At 39.5% G+C, this 17,490-nt stretch overlaps 2 protein-coding genes across 13 annotated transcripts in view; one reads left to right on the plus strand and one right to left on the minus strand.

Annotated features, from left to right (window-relative positions):
• DIS3L (DIS3 like exosome 3'-5' exoribonuclease) overlaps nucleotides 1-13,520 on the plus strand; it is a 31,985-nt gene extending 18,465 nt beyond the window's left edge. For 5 of the 6 annotated variants that reach the window (XM_038419304.2, XM_043494110.1, XM_043494112.1 and 2 more), the window contains 6 exons: nucleotides 2,920-3,453; nucleotides 5,075-5,229; nucleotides 5,331-5,509; nucleotides 9,250-9,395; nucleotides 10,926-11,100; nucleotides 11,180-13,520. In XM_038419304.2, the coding sequence (XP_038275232.1) occupies nucleotides 2,920-3,453; nucleotides 5,075-5,229; nucleotides 5,331-5,509; nucleotides 9,250-9,395; nucleotides 10,926-11,100; nucleotides 11,180-11,485 (1,495 nt within the window). In that variant the 3' untranslated portion in view covers nucleotides 11,486-13,520. Of the gene's footprint in view, nucleotides 1-2,919; nucleotides 3,454-5,074; nucleotides 5,230-5,330; nucleotides 5,510-7,454; nucleotides 7,682-9,249; nucleotides 9,396-10,925; nucleotides 11,101-11,179 lie in introns of those variants that run through there. The other variant, XM_043494111.1, reaches the window with a different exon arrangement.
• Nucleotides 12,281-17,490, minus strand: part of TIPIN (TIMELESS interacting protein) — a 37,009-nt gene continuing 31,799 nt past the window's right edge. For 5 of the 7 annotated variants that reach the window (XM_038419310.2, XM_043494116.1, XM_043494117.1 and 2 more), the window contains 2 exons: nucleotides 16,755-16,958; nucleotides 12,952-13,484 (listed from right to left, as the gene is read on the minus strand). In XM_038419310.2, coding sequence (XP_038275238.1) covers nucleotides 13,360-13,484; nucleotides 16,755-16,958 — 329 coding nt within the window. In that variant the 3' untranslated portion in view covers nucleotides 12,952-13,359. Of the gene's footprint in view, nucleotides 13,485-16,754; nucleotides 16,959-17,490 lie in introns of those variants that run through there. The other 2 variants (XM_043494115.1, XM_043494118.1) reach the window with 2 other exon arrangements.

Below are 17,490 nucleotides of genomic sequence, written 5' to 3' on the forward strand. Positions count from 1 at the left end.
AACCAGAAGCCAAACACAGTCCCGTTTAGGCATTCCAGAGCCAATGGCCAAATATCACGCTGTCAGCCAATCCTTAGTAAACTAACTACAGATGTATTAATAAAAAAGAAGAGTGTTATAAATGGTTAATGAATCATATACATACAAGTGATTGCAAAGTCCTAATATTAGATTTGTAGCAGTGATAGAACAGACTGCTGGCTTGCAAAAGTCTCTCTGGTAATTTCCAAAAGGTTGGAAGGTCCTCAGTCTACAGTTCAAGATGCTCCTTTTAGTTGTAAATCCACTGTCCAGAGAATTTAGAGCAGGAAAGAGGCAAAATGGAGGGGTCTCAGAGGTCTCTTATACACTTTGCCATGTGCATGGAAGTTTACTGTTCCAAGCAAAGCCCACAGCCCAGGTGCATGGAAAATTACTGGCCCAAGATGGAGTCGGGTCATATGAGCATATCATACGTTCTTACGTAGTTTGCTGAATCGTAGGAGGTGGCCATTGGCTCCTTGTTGTCTGAGGCATCCTCAGGAAGAGCTATCTGGGCAGAGTGAGTTTTGTCTGTGGCCCATTGTGAGTCTGAAGGATCCTCAAGGGCCATCAACACATAGCTGTCTAGCCTTGATGTAAATCTGTCAGGAGGGTGTCACCCAGAAATACAACACAGGTTTAAGATACAAGCACATAGCAAATACTCATTACTTCAGATACAAAGATGGTACTTGCATATAAACAGGATAATCATAATCATAACTTTTCCATTGATACCTTACATGGTATAAAGAAAAGGAGTACTTGTGGGAGACTAACAAATACTCCTTTTCTTTTTGCGGATACAGACTAACACGGCTGCTACTCTGAAACCTTATATGGTGTACTTTGTGTAAGATTTATTGCAACTTGGTACCCATGGTGACTGTATTAGTGTAAACAGTCATTTTTATACAGCATCACGGGGACCACTTCTTTAAAAAAATTGGGAAACATGTAAGTATGTGCATTTTTTTAAATACCCAAGTTAGAAAATTACATGCATTTTAAAAAAATTGCTATCTTACCTGTGAAAGAACTGACTTAGACTATGATCCTACAAAGATTTATACGTGCTAACTTTTTATTTAGTGAGAATAGTTCTGTTGACCAGTCCAGTATGTACATAACTCTTTGTAATATTAGAGCCTTAGTGTGCAATCACAATTGAAATTGAGGAGGGGCCTTTTTATTAAAATGTAATATATTCCCACAACATTTTTTGGCATGTAAGTGTCCCTTTGGTAATACTCCCTTAATGGCCATTCCTCTCCATTTTTAAAGAGATTTTTTGGGGATGAATTTCATGCTAACAGCAATTCTACAGGTTAAAGTATAGTTGTTTTTTATACCCATTCAAACATTGGTACCTGAGTCTGTCCACAAAAGGGTATCAGTTGTGCTTGATGTTTCTTGATGCGGACACCTCTACAATAGGAATTGCCATCAGATGTTAATAACTTAGGCAACCAGAACTTAATTTAACTGGTGACCTAGAGATGAAAGGGTCTTCTCTTCTTTGATTGTCCACATGGACTCCACTCCTGGTGTGTAGGTGCCCCAAGTGTGCAATATAGGTGTCTGTTGGGCTCACATCTATGCCCTAGATGTCCTCAGCCTCCTTCCTCTCCCTAGGGCATCCCTCAGTTCCTTCTTACTGCCCAAGGTTGTGAGACAGAACCTGTGTAGCATCTGCCTTCTCTTTGCACTATTCTACAATTAGTTGTGTTGCAGCTTAGTTAGTTACTAGTTCATATAGTTATTTGCCTGTTGACCAGGGGAAAAAAAAAAACAGATTTTTTTCAGTTGAGGCTAGACAGCCCTCCCACTCATACGAAAGTGCTTGCAACATGGCAGGAGCTAAATCTCTGGGGTTCCTGTGATGCTTCAGTACTGATTAACAATGAGCGCATAGGAGAAGGACCTATTGCTGAGAACATTGTTCTCTTTAAGCAAACTCGGAAAGCTACAGGAGCCAGCCTGAGGTTGTTCCTCCTTGAGACTTTGATGCAAGCCTCCTATGGACACCGTAAGGAAGGACATTGCTAACCACAGTCCCTCTCCATTAGTGGCCAGGTAAACCAAGATTCCACCCCAAGCTCTTGAGCTTGCCAAGAGTGGAATCCATGGGGGCAATAACTCAAAGAAGAGAGAAGGGTTACTTACCTTAACAATGACTGTAGTCCTTTGAGATGTGTTGTCCATGTGGATTCTATGACCCACTCTCCTCCCCTGCTAGTACAGAGTCCTTCTCCGGGATTTTGTATTGGCGAAGCAACTGAGGGATGGCTGGGCCTGTTCCATGCTTTATGCCCTCAGATTGAGGGGGGTTTAAGGACATATGGGGTGTAAGTGTGACCTCAACGAATATTGCTGGCTAAAAGAATCCACTCATGCACGAATGAGGCAATGCATACCAAGAGTGGAATCCACATGGACAATACATCTCAAAGACCCACAGTAACAACTGTTCTTTCTAATTACCAATCACCTGAGCCAATGAGAAATATAAATATAAAACATGGACTTTTTATAGGTTAAAAATAACAAAAATCAAGATGCTCTTGGTACATTTCACTAAAATGCCTTCAAAGTAAATGAAAACATTACAGAACAACTGTGCTTGAAAAACAAAAGTGGCTGTATTTCTTAGAAGTAAAATACTGCCATTGCTGATATAATTCATCTTCATGTATTGGCCACGTTGTCCCCAAGGTTGAAAGGCAAGTGCATGAGCAAGTGGCACTACCATGCCCGTTTGTTTCATGAAGTATAATGATGGAGCTGTTAGTACAAGAAACAAAATGGAATCTGTAGGTTTGTCACATGTTGACATCTTTCAAGTTCTGTTTTATGAAAACTGGAAGTGGTTGATTAACTGAGATTTTTATTTTTAAGGTATGCTGTCAGTGTCATGTGGGAGCTAGATAAAAATTCCTATGAAATCCTGAGAGTCTGGTACAACAGAACCATCATTCAGTCTTCGTACAAACTGGTCTACGAGGTAGCTCAAGGATTATTAGATGGTGACCTAAGTGTTGTTGATGATATCCTAGAACTCAAAGAACTGGATGAGAGAACTAGACAACAGAAGCTGGAAGAATTGGTCTGGGCAATAGGAAAACTGACTGATATAGCTCGACATATTCGGGCTCAACGTGACAGCTGTGGTGCTCTAGAGCTGGAAGGAGTAGAAATAAGAGTGCAGCTGGATGATAAAAAGAATATTCATGATCTCATCCCTAAACAGCCACTGGAGGTGCATGAGACTGTTGCTGAATGTATGATCCTTGCCAACCACTGGGTGGCAAAGATGATTTGGGAGGACTTTCCTCACCACGCTTTGCTGCGCCAACACCCTCCACCACGACAAGAGTTTTTTTCTGAGCTCCGAGAATGCGCCAGTGCCAAAGGCTTTTCTATAGACACACGGTACCTTTTACTTCTCTTAATTTGTTTTGAGCACTCAGAGTGAAATTCCAGTGGTTAACTATAGACAAATATTTACAAACTATGATAAGTCACTGTAATTGACTTCTCATTTCAGTATAGCCTTTCAATGAATTGGGTGTTGCCATTCTAACTGAGGGATGTTATCTGAAGTTCATTTGGCTGGGCTAGGAATAGATGTTACCCGAGTCATCTGGAACAGTCTTCCAAGGGGAGTAGTGGGGGCAAAAAACCTAACTTGTTTTAAGACTGACCTTGATAAGTTTATGGAGGGGATGATATGAGGAGACTGCTATTAGCAAATAGCTCCTGTGGCCGGAGATGAGACAGTAGAGGGGGAGGGCTCCGAGTTACTACTGAGAATTTTTTCCCAGGTGTCTGGTGGGTCTCGTCAACATGGTCAGGATCTAACTGATTGCCGTATTTGTGGTCAGGAAAGAATTTTTCCTAGGTCAGACTGACGGAGACTCTGGGGGGTTTTCTCCTTCTTCTGCAGCGTGCACGGGTCACATGCTGGTTTGAACTAGAGAAAATGGTGGATTCTCTGTAACTTGAAGTCTTCAAATCAAGATATGAGGACTGCATTAACTCAGTGAGAGGTTATGGGCTTATTAGAAGAGTGTGTGGGTGAAGTTCTGTGGCCTGCAATGTGTAATAAGTCAGATTAGAAACTAGATGATCATGATGGTCCCTTCTGGCCTGAGTGTAAATGTGTCCAAATATTCTGTCCAGTCAGTGTGGCAGGGCCAAATTGTGTTCACTCTGATTTTTAAGATAGTTCTAGCTTTGGTTGCTCCCTAGTTCCTCTGGTAGCAACCTGAGAGATTGCCCTTGTTTGAGTAAAGGAAATTCAGTGGAATATAAATTGTAGGGAAAGGTTATACCAATGAAGGTCGTGGTGTGGACCAGTGTGACATGAAAGGAAGTACCTTCCGGAGCCCCTGTGAGTACCTGTATATTCACAACTACATCCTTTTGGTTGGGGTGCAGCTTACCCCATCTGTCATATGTGGCCCGCTCTGCAGACCACTGCTTGTAGAGTGGGTGAAACCAGCTCCTCCGTCCATTTTATGATACTGGGCAACTTCATGGAAAGAAGGATAGAGTAGCCCCCATGCTCCAGTCCTGCCTGGCCCTCACATGGCATGCATCAGAGGAGCAGAAGAGGAAGAGTAACTAAATGAAATTTTCAGAGTAGCAGCCGTGTTAGTCTGTATTCACAAAAAGAAAAGCAGTACTTGTGGCAACCTTAGAGACTAACAAATTTATTTGAGCATAAGCTTTCGTGAGCTACAGCTCACTTCATCGGATGCATCCGATGAAGTGAGCTGTAGCTCACGAAAGCTTATGCTCTAATAAATTTGTTAGTCTCTAAGGTGCCACAAGTACTGCTTTTCTTTTTAAATGAATTTGACATTTTCAAGTAAGAATACTGTTCTAGGGCAGAGGTGCTGCTACAATTTTTGGTATAGATGTTTTAATGACTAAGCAGAATGCAAGCTGATTATTAATTACTTGAATGTGTATTGCCTTGCTGTTCTTTAATCGCACGCTCTAATGTTCAGGGACGCGTAATGAAGAATTCATGGTTTGTTTTTGATAGGTCTAATAAAGCACTGGCTGATTCTCTGAGTAAAGCAGATGATCCCTTAGATCCAACTGTGAATAAATTACTGCGGTCCATGGCTACTCAGGCAATGTCTAATGCACTGTACTTCTCGACTGGCTCATGCCCTGAGGAAGAGTTCCATCATTATGGTACCAGTGTGTGTGTATGTGTGTGGTTCCATGTATCTTTGTTAAATCACTTGTTTTGTTTTTTAATAACTTTTTTTCGTCACTGTCTCCTTTTGTCTTAGGACTTGCCCTAGATAAATATACCCATTTTACTTCTCCAATTAGAAGATATGCTGATATTGTCGTCCACAGACTGCTAATGGCTGCCACTTTAAAAGATACTAAAGTAGATGTTACGGTTAATTTGTTCAGCAACAAAGATCTTGAAGAATTGTGTAGACACATCAACAAAAGAAACAGGGTAAGATGGACGGCAGTTAGGTCTTCAGATGAGTTTGAACAATACCTTGTGCAATGGGACCTGATCCTGATTGGGAGCCTCTGGGTGCTGCAGTAACACATAGTAAAGTTAGTCTTTTAATTAAATAATTATCAAACATAATTAAATACCAGTGTAAAGTTGAGACCGAAATCAAAGGAATAAAAGTAAAAAACTTGAAATTGTCATTACAGCTTACACTGAGGCAAAACAGGAAAACACATAACCAGGCATGCAAAGTTTGAGTCTTCTTGAGTGTGCGGTGAAGCATGAGAAAGGCAGGGTACTTCCTACACTTAAAGTATACAGGAACTTGCAACATGTGCTTATTCAATGAGGGATACTACAGAAATTTTAAGTAGTAATTCCTTTTTTTAAACGATTAACAAGAAACCCCAACTTTTTAAAACATCATGTTTCTCAAAGAAGGCCCTGGAGTTGTAAGGATTTGAAAAACACAAACCACACTTCGGGTTTCTCTGCTTCAGCCTGAGCCACGGCATTTTGGCAACACCGTAACTACTGTATAGGGAAGCTGGCCCTGTTTTGCCTGTGCAGAAAGCAGCCTTGATGGCAGGAGATGCTAAAGATTGGATGGAAAATACCAAAATGTGTTTTGATTTTGGAGGGCGGAGAGTCTTCTGTCTGTGTGTTCCTTGCTGCAGGTGAGCAAAAATTGGTACCATTGGGCTAAATTTTGTTCTCGAAGCCACGTGCACATCTGAGGAATAGACTGTGGCCTTTTATTAACCAGGTTGCTTCTTTTCTCATCTATTGTATTAGTGCTAAAAATGAATGACTTATTTTAAGAAGGTTAACAATACTTCAGTTTATTTGATGGGGCATCTTGGAGTTCTTCCATTTCCTTCTCTAATGTTTTTCAGACCTGAAAACCCTTATTTCCAAAATTTTAGTGAGTTTTCACTGAAGTTCTGATGTTCTAAATGTACAACTTGATTCAGAGAATATGTAGCTATCTTCTTTATCTTGGGATAAAAATTTGGGAATTAACCTTCAAAATCTTTTGGTGTTCCTGCTAGAACTACATGCTTGACATTATCATTTAAAAAAAAAAAATTTTGCCATTTCATAGCCTGACTTGCGTCAGACATATTCTGCTGATTGTAAGTAAATTTTCCTGTATCAAGCTTTTAACAGAGCAGCTAACAAAGTTGTAAATCTGTAGGGACAGAGTGTGATAAGATCTTGAGACAAACAAGTAATTTAGGTTTAAAAAGTAACGGGACTTGCATCACTTATGAAAAGGGAGGGGCAGAGAGAATAAATCATAGATTTTAGCTACACTTTTTGCTTTGGATTTCTTGCAGAGGGAGACTATCCCTCTCTCTGGGACAGAAAGCCCCTTCTACCTCTGCAAAGATTGTGTCATCAGCAGCTAGTTAAAAGTAGCCTAAGGGCTTGTCTGCACAGTAGGGTAATGCTCACGATGAGGGTGTGATTTCTAAAGTTCACTAAATGTGCCTTAATTCGTCTCTGTGTAGACTGTACTGGTGTGCACTAAATATTCCCTAACATGCTTTAATGTATACAAAATAAATAAAAAAGCTTGCTGGAGCCAGGGACTCCTGAGCCGCTTAGTGGACCAGTTTCACTGACTCCAGCTCTCTGTACTTAGCTTCTGCTCCATCTGTACTGGCCTAGTCCACCTGTTAATTCTTCCCATCCCATTTGTTCAGAATGGAGGAAATAGTGGGAGTAGGGTTGGTGATAGTGGCTTCTCTCTGCAAACAGCAAGGAAAAGGAGCTGATACGGATTTCCCCACACCAAATAAACTATAATCCTTTTTTTTAAAAGCTGTGATGTGCTTGAAGGGGCCTGGTCTACACTACAAAGTTAGGTCAAGGACCTAGTTTTGCATTTGTCTACGCTTAAATTTGTACCACTGATGTAAGAGCCCCATTACAGCAATGTCATACCACCACTTCTGCAAGCAGCACTGAGCCATGGTCGATGTACTGAGACTGATGCAGTGAGAGTGGATGGAGACAGTTGACCCCTGGCTCCCAGTTACCCTTGCACAACTCGTTTCTGCCCCACATGCATTGCCAAAAGTTCCCAAAAGACAGTGTGCTTGATTGTACACTGGGATATCTACCCATCGAGCACTGCACTATGTGTCAACACAAGCACTCCTGGGGCGTACATGCAGTGCCCATATGAGGAGCCAAGTATGCCTGCACACAAGCCATATGCTAACTGTGGCAGCTTTATGCCTACATAACTTGCATTGATCAAAATTTGTAGTGTAGACATGACATTAGGGCTGGCCTACAGTGGAAACTTATATGGGCATAACTGCATCTCTCAGGGATGTGAAAAATCCACTCCCCCGAGATGTGTAGCTATGCTGAACTAACCCCCAGTGCGAGGTGGATGAAAGAATTCCTCCAGCCTAGCTCCTGCCTCTTGGGGAGGTGGATTAACTGTGGCAACAGGAGAATCCCTCCTGTGGCCGTAGTGAGCGTCTGTCTATGCTTAAGTGTGACAGTGGCACAGATGCAGCGCTCCAAGTGTAGACGAGCCCTAAATTGAGCTATGCAGCTGGAGAACCAACACAGGCCTGACAAGGTTGCAATAAAAAGACAAGGTGGGTGCGGTAATAACTTTTATTGGACCATTTTCTGTTGGTGAAAGACACAAGCTTGTGAGCTTACATAGAGCCCTTCTTCAGGTCTGGGAAAGGTGCTCAGTGTCATAGTTAAATAAGGGATGGAACAGATAAGGAACATGATGCAAGAGACCATTCAAGGTGAAGTGGGTAGTTAGCACTTCTATAGTTAAGGACAAAAGTGGATTAGTTGGTTACAGATTGTTGTAATAAGCCGTAAATCCAGTGTCTTTATTAGGTCCCTGGTTTTTGGCGTCTAGTAGAATTATGAATTTAAGTTCCTAGGCTCACCTTTTGAAGGTGTTGTGCAGGTTTCCTTTGAGGACTGAGAGGTCAGATATGGAATGACCATTTTGGGAGAAGTGTTTGCTCCCAGGAGATCGGCTGGTTTTTGTCTTATCATTTTTCTGTGTGAGTTCATTTGAGAATATAGTGATTGTGTTGTTTCACCCACATAGTTGTTGTTGGCACATTTAATGCACTGGATGAGAGATGCCACCTGTGATAAGTATCTGTAGGATCCATGGGCTTGAACGGTGTTGTAGGAGGGTATTGATCAGTATACCTGTGGATATGTCTGCAGGTTTTGCATATGTTATTGTAGGGAGTGGTGCTGCTTTGGGTTGGTTAACACTCAATCAATTTAATTGTAGCTAACACTCCATTTATTTCAGTTTCTACAAGAGATGTTAAATGCAGACTGCTCAGCCCTGTTCAAGATGGTAGCACAACATTTCAGAAGTACTACCTAATGTGTTTGCACTGTAATTGATATTAACTTTGGAAAGCTGTCTGTCTTAAGGCATTTTGACTTTAAATACTGTTCTCTCTTTAAGGTAACTGGAACAGAAAAGTATGAAAATTATAAAATTGAAGAATTTGGCTAGTTTGTTTTCTTCCAGGAGTTAAAAACTTTAACATTATACATTTTTGTCTGTGCTGTATGAAGATGTATTTTTGTGTGTAAAAAAAAAAAAAAAAAAACCGAACCCTTTAGAGACTTAAAATTCCTGAAGTTAAATAAGCATCTTCTGGAACATTTTATTTTAACATCTTTCTAAAGTCTTTTTATGGGGCACTCTTTTTTGACAGGCTGCACAACATGCCCAGAAACAGTCTACTGAGCTTTTCCAGTGTATGTATTTCAAAGACAAAGTCTCTGAAACAGATGAGCGCTGTACAGCAGATGGTGTTATTTACTCCATTCGAACAAATGGTGTGCTTGTTTTTGTACCAAGGTAAGTTAGGGCTTGCTGGTGGTAGAGAAATAAGATTTAGCAGGGTCTATTACTGTTGTATTAATGGAAACTTCTACTTCTTGAGAAAGGTAGCAGTAGCTGACTATAGCGTCGTTGGGTGTTGGAAGATGGTTTTTTTTTTTTTTTTTAATTTAGGCCCAATGGCTTTCTAGCCCTTGACTCTAAAAAGTACCTAAAAGGAAGAAAGAGGATGATGTATACAGTATATCTATTTTGAATTCTTAATTTCTGACCTTAAATGACTGTCTGAACCCTCCTCCTTCTGTTGCCCAGCTTCCTTTTAATTGAAATTTGTGTCCCTAACAACTACTTTAAATTAATTTTCCAATAACAAAATTAATTTGGTCTACTTAAAACTAAGTAAGTGTTTTTATAGTAGAAAAAAGGACAACTCTGTTCCCTGGAGGAAGTTTAAAACTGTGTATTCCCCAGCTGCCTCTACTTTGCACTGCATTAATTTCCTCCCATAATTTAAAGGGTATTTAGATTTTCAGGGGGTTAGAGTTGATACCAGCTGTGCCCTATTTCTTATTTTAATAGCATCCCATCTGTGTCTGAAGATAAAAGGGTGGTGGTGGGGAGAGTGAGTAGATGTGACAACACTATATGGATTGGGAGCATTTGTGGCTCAGCGAGTAGATGTGACAACACTATATGGATTGGGAGCATTTGTGGCTCAGCTTTCATGGCCAAATAAAGATGTGGTATCAGCACCCAGAAGAATTGCTTCCATGATGCTAACATAATTATAGATACGGGTTTCTGTAAGTGACAGTACGTTAGCATCATGTGCTGGGGGGATATCGGCTCAGGAGCTCTCTTACATGATACAATTTTAATCTTGAATTTCTGATCTTGGAAATGAGTGTTTAAAATAGCTTCACTCTCCTAAATGTGTTAAACATGTGGTATAACAAACTATACTGAACTGAATGAATTGGGAAAAGCAGCTGGATCTGTGTAGAGGTTGGACAGCGCTACCTTTCACAGTAAGGAGAGATTTTTCCAGTCCCCGAATACCAGTGAAGAGCAGCTTGTGCTGCTAAAGTAGCAGGAGCACCCTGCTTTCTAGTGACAGTATAATTATGCTTCTGATTAGCTTCTTGAGGTGTCCGAGTTGGGTGGTGAGATGGACTTTAGCACTGGTTAAATGGAGGGCAGATATGCAGAATAAGTGTGTAATATCTTTAGTTTTACTATGGTTTTTTCCTTCAACTGCCTGCTTGTTGTATTTAGATTGTAATTTTTTTGCAGAGGGGCTCTTTATGACTGAGACGCTGAGCACTGTCATTGCTTGATAAATATCTTCCCTCAAACTCGATGTCAATGTCCCTGAAACGTTAGGGGCATTATGCTCAAGATACAATGCATTCCTATTCTGTATTGTTTACATAGGTTTAATCCTCCTTCGGTGTGGAGATAGTTTAAATTCACTAAAATGATTGATAGTTCTTAATAGTACAATAATTGTCAAAATACATTTGTATTTTCACTTCGTGTATCTTGTAGGTATGGCATTAAAGGTGCTGCTTATCTGAAGAACAAGGAGGGTTTGGTCATCTCCTGTCAGTCTGATGGCAGGTGTGTGTGGAAACCTGGTTCTCTTCAGCGTTTTCAGAACAGAATTACTTCCATTACAGTTGCTGGAGAACATGTTACATTGAGTCTGTTTGACCATATAACAGTAAGTCTTAATAAATTTGCTAATGGAAGCACCAGAACACAAATGAGGGAAAAAATAATTGTGTACTTTCGTTTCTAAGGTAAAAGTATCTGTGCAGAGTTCACGCTGCCATCCTGACACCATCAAGCTTGAAATAATTAGCAACATACCTTACAAGAATACAGCCACAGAGCTTTACCAGAAGAATTTCCACATAATGAAAACTGACTTAATAAAAGAAGTCACCAGATCTGCAGAGGAAGCTCTGCTTGCCCAAGAAAAAAAGAGGGTTGAAGTAATTCAAGAAGAACATCAGGAGTATTGCCAAACAAAGGGAATCAGCTTGTACCAACTGCTTGAGGAAATTAGGGACTTGGCTCTACTAGATGTATCAGCTGGTAACTGAGTATGAAATAGTATTTAGCTGTACTCCACTAAAGGAGGTTTGCACAATTTTAAAACAGTGTAAATTGATAAACTATTTTTAATGTTTTCTGCTTTTGCTAATTTGAACTGTACTTAAGTAAAATTTAACACTGATTTTAGAGTGAAACAGCACTAGTTGATTTTAAGATGTTTTATACATGGTTAACTACTGTATTCTTACTGAAAGACTAAAGGTTGTATTGTGGTAAACTACTTAAGATGCCTTTTTAAAAAAACAAATCTGATCTTGATCTAAAAAAAGTTGACTGGACATTGTTTTTTCTAAACTAGATTCTTGGAGGGAACCTACATATATCTGCATAAGCAATATGACACTGATGTAGCCAGAACACAACTAATCTTGCCCCTTTAATTTTGATCAAATTTATTTAACTTTTAAATACCTTTTAATTCTACAACTCTGTTTACATTAAATGTGAATGAAGCAGTTCTGCTTTGCCCTTTATATGCTTGCTACACAAAAATGCACTTAAACTCAAAGCTGCCTACCATTACAATACAAATTAAATCACACTTCCAGGCCTTACTCCAAGATTATCACTAGAGTTGTAGGTGATTTTCACTATCCTCTAACTCAGTTACTGCATAAGCAAACATGGTTACTGGTACATGTGGTTTTAACTTGATTACTGGAACCTCTGTGGGTATTTAACATACTAATGGAAGGGCCATTTTAGAAGATCCTTGCTGCCACTATCAAAATTAATATGAAGCTAAATGTAACATTGTTTGACTTCAATAAAGCATGAAAGGATTATCATCTGAACAAACAATTTATTTGGGGAGGTTTTCAAAGGCAGAAAAGGAAGTTAAACATCCAATTCCTTCAGAAAGTCCATTCAACTTTCCTGTATTGGTATACTACCACAATTAAAAAACCTATTCTAAACTTAATTTTCAATGAAGTTTTGCAAGCTTTCTTTGTTTACTCCCTTCTCTAAAAATTCAAATAAGGGAATAAATACATAGCACTTGTTGTAGAAGGCAAAAATCCTTTAAAAGGATAACCAGAATTATCAGATGATTTGATGAATGGCTAAGTCCACTATCCAATACCCCCCCCCAAATGCTTTAACAATTGTAAATCTGAAGCTACTTAACTTCCTGTCATGTGATTTTCTCATGACTTAAGCAACACAAATGAGTAGAGTAGGTTTAGAGCAGATTTGATCAACAAATCTGCGTGGCCCATCATGAGTGCATGTAGAGAATATTTTTCAAATTTGGTTTCTAAAATTTAATAACTTTCAAGGTGCTGTATAAAATAACTTACTAAAATATAAGCATTTCATAATGAAGTATTGTTACAAAATGCTTCAGAACAGTTAAGACAGGGTGCATGTTCATACTGAGCAAGAAGTTCCTGACACTGAACCATCACTTATGTTCTATAAAAAAAACCCCATCAAACAAAAAAACCCACAATTAACATGATGTAAAAAACTTTATACAAACTCAGGCTTCCAAGACTCAGGAAAGTTAAACTTGAGGAATTGTAAAAAAAAAAAAAAAAAAAAGTCACTTCATAGTATAGTTCAATATTTTCACTGATACCTTTGTCAGTGTGGAAAAAGCAAGTTTTTTTTTTTTTTTAAAAAAAGTTGAAATAGCTTCCTTTCCTGAATTATGGTGTTGGAAAAAACAGCTACTAGAGCCGATATCTGCTTTTTTACACAAAGAAATGGATTAATTTTATCCAGCTACATTGATGTCATGAATAAGATTTCCATAGCATATCCAAGGTTTAAAGGGGAGGGGGGAGAAGTCAGTGACACTTGAGCATATTAAGAGATCTGGGTCTTTCTAAAACGTCATTGTATCCAGATGGAAAGGTTATTTGATTTCTTCTGCACCTTTAAGTTGTATATCAGTAGCTTGAATTTCTACTTCTGTCAGGTCAGCTGGATCCTGATCCACAATTGTTTTAAATTCTTCATTGGACGGAGTGGCAGACAGATCTGTTTAAAAAAAGTAAAATATATTATTGCCTATGATGTTAAAGTACTCCAGTTTCATTTACCATCTGCAATTTAATTGCTCAGGCTCACACCTCTGAGCCACCCTCCTCAAGGATTCAGGACAGTCACTAATCTGAAGTCTCTGACCAGCAAAGATAATTGCACAGGGTTTTGCTGGGAGATGGATAAAGACACAGCAATCAACTTGCTTTCTACATTTTAGAAAAAAAGTGCTATCAGTTATCCCTAAAGTAGAAGTCTAGCTGCAACTTCTTGGTTGGGAATAATAGACAAGTCAAAATGAACATTTTGCCAAGAATATCTTTCTATAATAATCCCAGATAACTCTAGCAGGAATACAGAGGATGATAGAATTTATTTAGAACAACAAAAGATCAAGTGTGAGTGCATACACTTTATGCAGACCAGAAATATTCTATATTGCTATCAAGCCAGCCAGACCAAAGCAATACTGGACTAGGGATGCTCTAACTCAGCCCAACACTAGGCCTTTACACTGCCAAAATTTTCTTGTTCAATAATCACACCTTCCAGAAATTTATACATATCCTTTAGCAAAGGCTACTCTATGGGTTTGGACTAGAACTAGAGAAGAAATTATTTTCCCTTGCTAATGACAGCTGTTGCAAATAATCCAGATCAGGAGTCTGCAACCTTTGAGAAGTGGTGTGCTGAGTCTTCATTTATTCACTTTAAGGTTTTGCATGCCACTAATACATTTTAATGTTTTTAGAAGGTCTCTTTCTATAAGTCTATAATATAGAATAGTTTAGTTGTATGTAAAATAAATAAGGTTTTTACAATGTTTAAGAAGCTTCATTTAAAATTAAATTAAAATGCAGAGCCCCCCGGACCCAGGCACTGTGAGTACCACTGAAAATCAGCTTGTGTGCTGCCTTTGACACATATGCCATAGGTTGTCTACCCCTAATCCAGATCTTAACCCAAATTGCAATCCATAGTGATTTAAAAACTGGGAAAGTCATAGAATACAGGTGACTAACTAGTAAGCAAAAAAAAAAAAAAAAATTGAGATCAAAAACTAAGTAACTGGCACACGCTCTTATGGCAGGGGTTCTCAGCTTTTTTCTTACTGAGCCGAGCCCCCCCCCCCCAACATGCTATAAAAACTCCACATCCCAGCTGTACCACAACAACATTTTTCTGTATATAAAAGCCAGGGCTAGCATTAAGAGCTATCAAAGAGGGCAATTGCCCAGGGCCCCACAAAGCTAAATTGCTCAGGCTTTGACACATGGTAGTGGTCTCAGGCCCCAGGCTTCAGTCCCATTCAGCAAGGCTTTGGCTTTCTTCCCTGGGCCCCAGCAAATCTAATGCTAATCATGTTTGGTGGACTCCCTGAAACCTGCTTGCGGCCCTGGACCTCTGGTTGAGAACCACTGTCCCATGGTACCAGTACTTTCAGGTTAGGCATTACGTTTCTCAACTTTCTAGAAAAGCTGTTCTAGACAGCTAACTTTAATAGAAACAATGACATCTGGACAAAAACACAAAAAAACAAAAAATCCCCAGAAACTAATTTGCATCACCTTTTCAGACAACTTTCCTAACAAAGAAAAAAAACAAGTCTGTAGGACATGCTGGGAATGGATCTGTATAGACAAATCACCCCAGAGGAATGGAGTCTGATCTTTAAAAAAGGACCAGCAACTTCAGTCTGTAGCATAATAAGAAAATTTATCTGAGATACTATTTCAGTGGTACCCTCACACTCATCAGATTAATAGATGGATATATTCTGGAGAAATTGTGGTGAAAGATTTTTATGCACAGATGATGGCCATATCTAGCCAGAGAGTACTGGGATGGAATTTGTAACCAAATATCACAAATAATTGGATATTTATTACCAATGTATCCTTTGGTAATCCTCCCGGGGCTTCCTAGTGGAAATGGTCACACAGAAGGAAATGAAGAATTATCTTATCACTACTAGAAAGCTATTGATAGCTTCCCCCGGGGGGGAGGGAGGGCAAAATAGCGAACTCTAGAGGAATGTTTTTAAAATGTGGGAGATGGTTGTTATAGGAAAATTATACCCAGCAAAACAGAAGACAGATATTTGGTTACCACTCAAAGCAGAGTCATCGGGGGAAAAAGCACACCTGTCCAATTTTTTTTGGAATATTAACCTTTGTTAGACATACCTGATTTGTTAAATGTGTAATGAGAGATTTTCACTCCATCTAATAAAAATCACTAGAAATGACATGTCATGAGTAGCGTCAAAATACTCACTCTAATATGGTAACGCCATGTTATAGATCACTGGATCTCTGTATATTACTGTATAATGTTTCTCTCAGCAAAAGCTCACTGTAGTAATGGTTGATGTATAGTCTCCAATAATTACATAGCTAGAATCTGTAAACCTGTTAATATTTCCTAAAGAAAAGAAAAAACCTAGCTCTAGAGGGTTTTTGATCCTGCCACTTTCTAACAGGAAGTAAGAGGCAAGACTAGTGGATCTGTCTCTAATGTGTATCCATTAGATCATAATTTAACCCCTCTGTTATATCAAGAACCACCACATTAGCCTATATTCACATGATCTTTAGAACCACGAAGACTAGAAACTCCCCCCTCCAATATGAAAGCTTAAATTGACAGGTAACTTTCCCTGGGGAGGAGGTTTATCTGTGTGGTTTTCTGAATGATTACTCTTAACTGTAATACAGTGAAAGCTCCCAACTTTGCACAGGTAAAGGTTAAATCCTGGAAAACAGAGCATCTCAAAAAACACCATTCAGTTAGGTGTCTACTGCTCCATACAACCACAACCCTGTAGAACAGGGGTGGCCAAACTGAGCCTGAGAAGGAGCCAGAATTTACCAATGTGCATTGCCAAAGAGCCACAGTAACACATCAGCAGCCCCCCTCCCCCGTCAGCTCCCAGTGTTTCCCACCTGCCAGCAGCACTGCCGATCAGCATCTAATCCCCCCACCAGCCATGAGCACCCTGTAGCACATTGGAAAGTTGGCACCTGTAGTTCCAGCCCTGGAGTTGGCGCCTATGCAAGGAGCCGCATATTAAACCTCTGAAGAGTTGCACGTGACTCCGGCGCCATAGGTTGGCCACCCCTGCCCTAGAAAATCAGCTGCTTTTTTAAATGTATTTTTAAAGCATGTCCTGTGCTCTTCTTTGGTTTGATGGTGTGGGCTTTGAGATTTCTAAGCTATCAACATTACTTATCAGCATTTAAACTGCAAAATTCTGTTACTATTTACCATTTTCTTGTGACTGACTGTTAAATTGCAACTTTGCCTGTCTTCTTTCTAAGGCTTGTTGCCGGTTCTTCTCCATTCTTCGCTGTTGCTCCTCTGTCAGGGCAGTACTTGAGTGAGAATCAAATTCTTCCTTCACGTGTTCAGAAAAGGGGTCTAATTCTTCTTCAGGAGACATTTTGAGCCCATTATTTCCCCCTCCACTACCTGTATATAAAAAGGCATGAGTAAAAACCATCAGTACTTTTGAAGCCAAAGCTTTACTATTAGTGAAACCAAAAGTTTCAATGTAGATCTAAGATTGTAAAACCATGTTAGAAAATAAATTTTAAAAAAAACTGTAAAGACTATATTGGTAGCTAGAGATAATTCATTGGTTTAAACTGAGGCTAGATAGTGGGCCTCTGATTTCTGTAAAATCTGTGTTCTTTTCCCCTGGAATACTAACAGCGTTGACCAGCACCAAATAGACCACATTTAAAAAAAAGAACACACACACATTAAAGTTCTGAATGCACAGGGGTTTTTGTGGGTTGTTGGTTTTTTCCATGCATTGGGCTTGAAGGTTTGAGGTGAATAAGAGGTAGGACAAAGGGCTTGTCCTCACATACAGTCTTGCAGTGCTGCAGCCGTAGCACTTTAGTGAACATGCTATTATGGCAACAGGAGAACTTCTCCCATTGGCATAGTTAATCTACCTCCCTGACTGTGGATTTTTATACAGATATAAGTCTGGCCA

This window comes from Dermochelys coriacea, chromosome 10 (genome assembly GCF_009764565.3).
Source record: "Dermochelys coriacea isolate rDerCor1 chromosome 10, rDerCor1.pri.v4, whole genome shotgun sequence".
Taxonomy (NCBI): Eukaryota; Metazoa; Chordata; order Testudines; family Dermochelyidae; genus Dermochelys; species Dermochelys coriacea.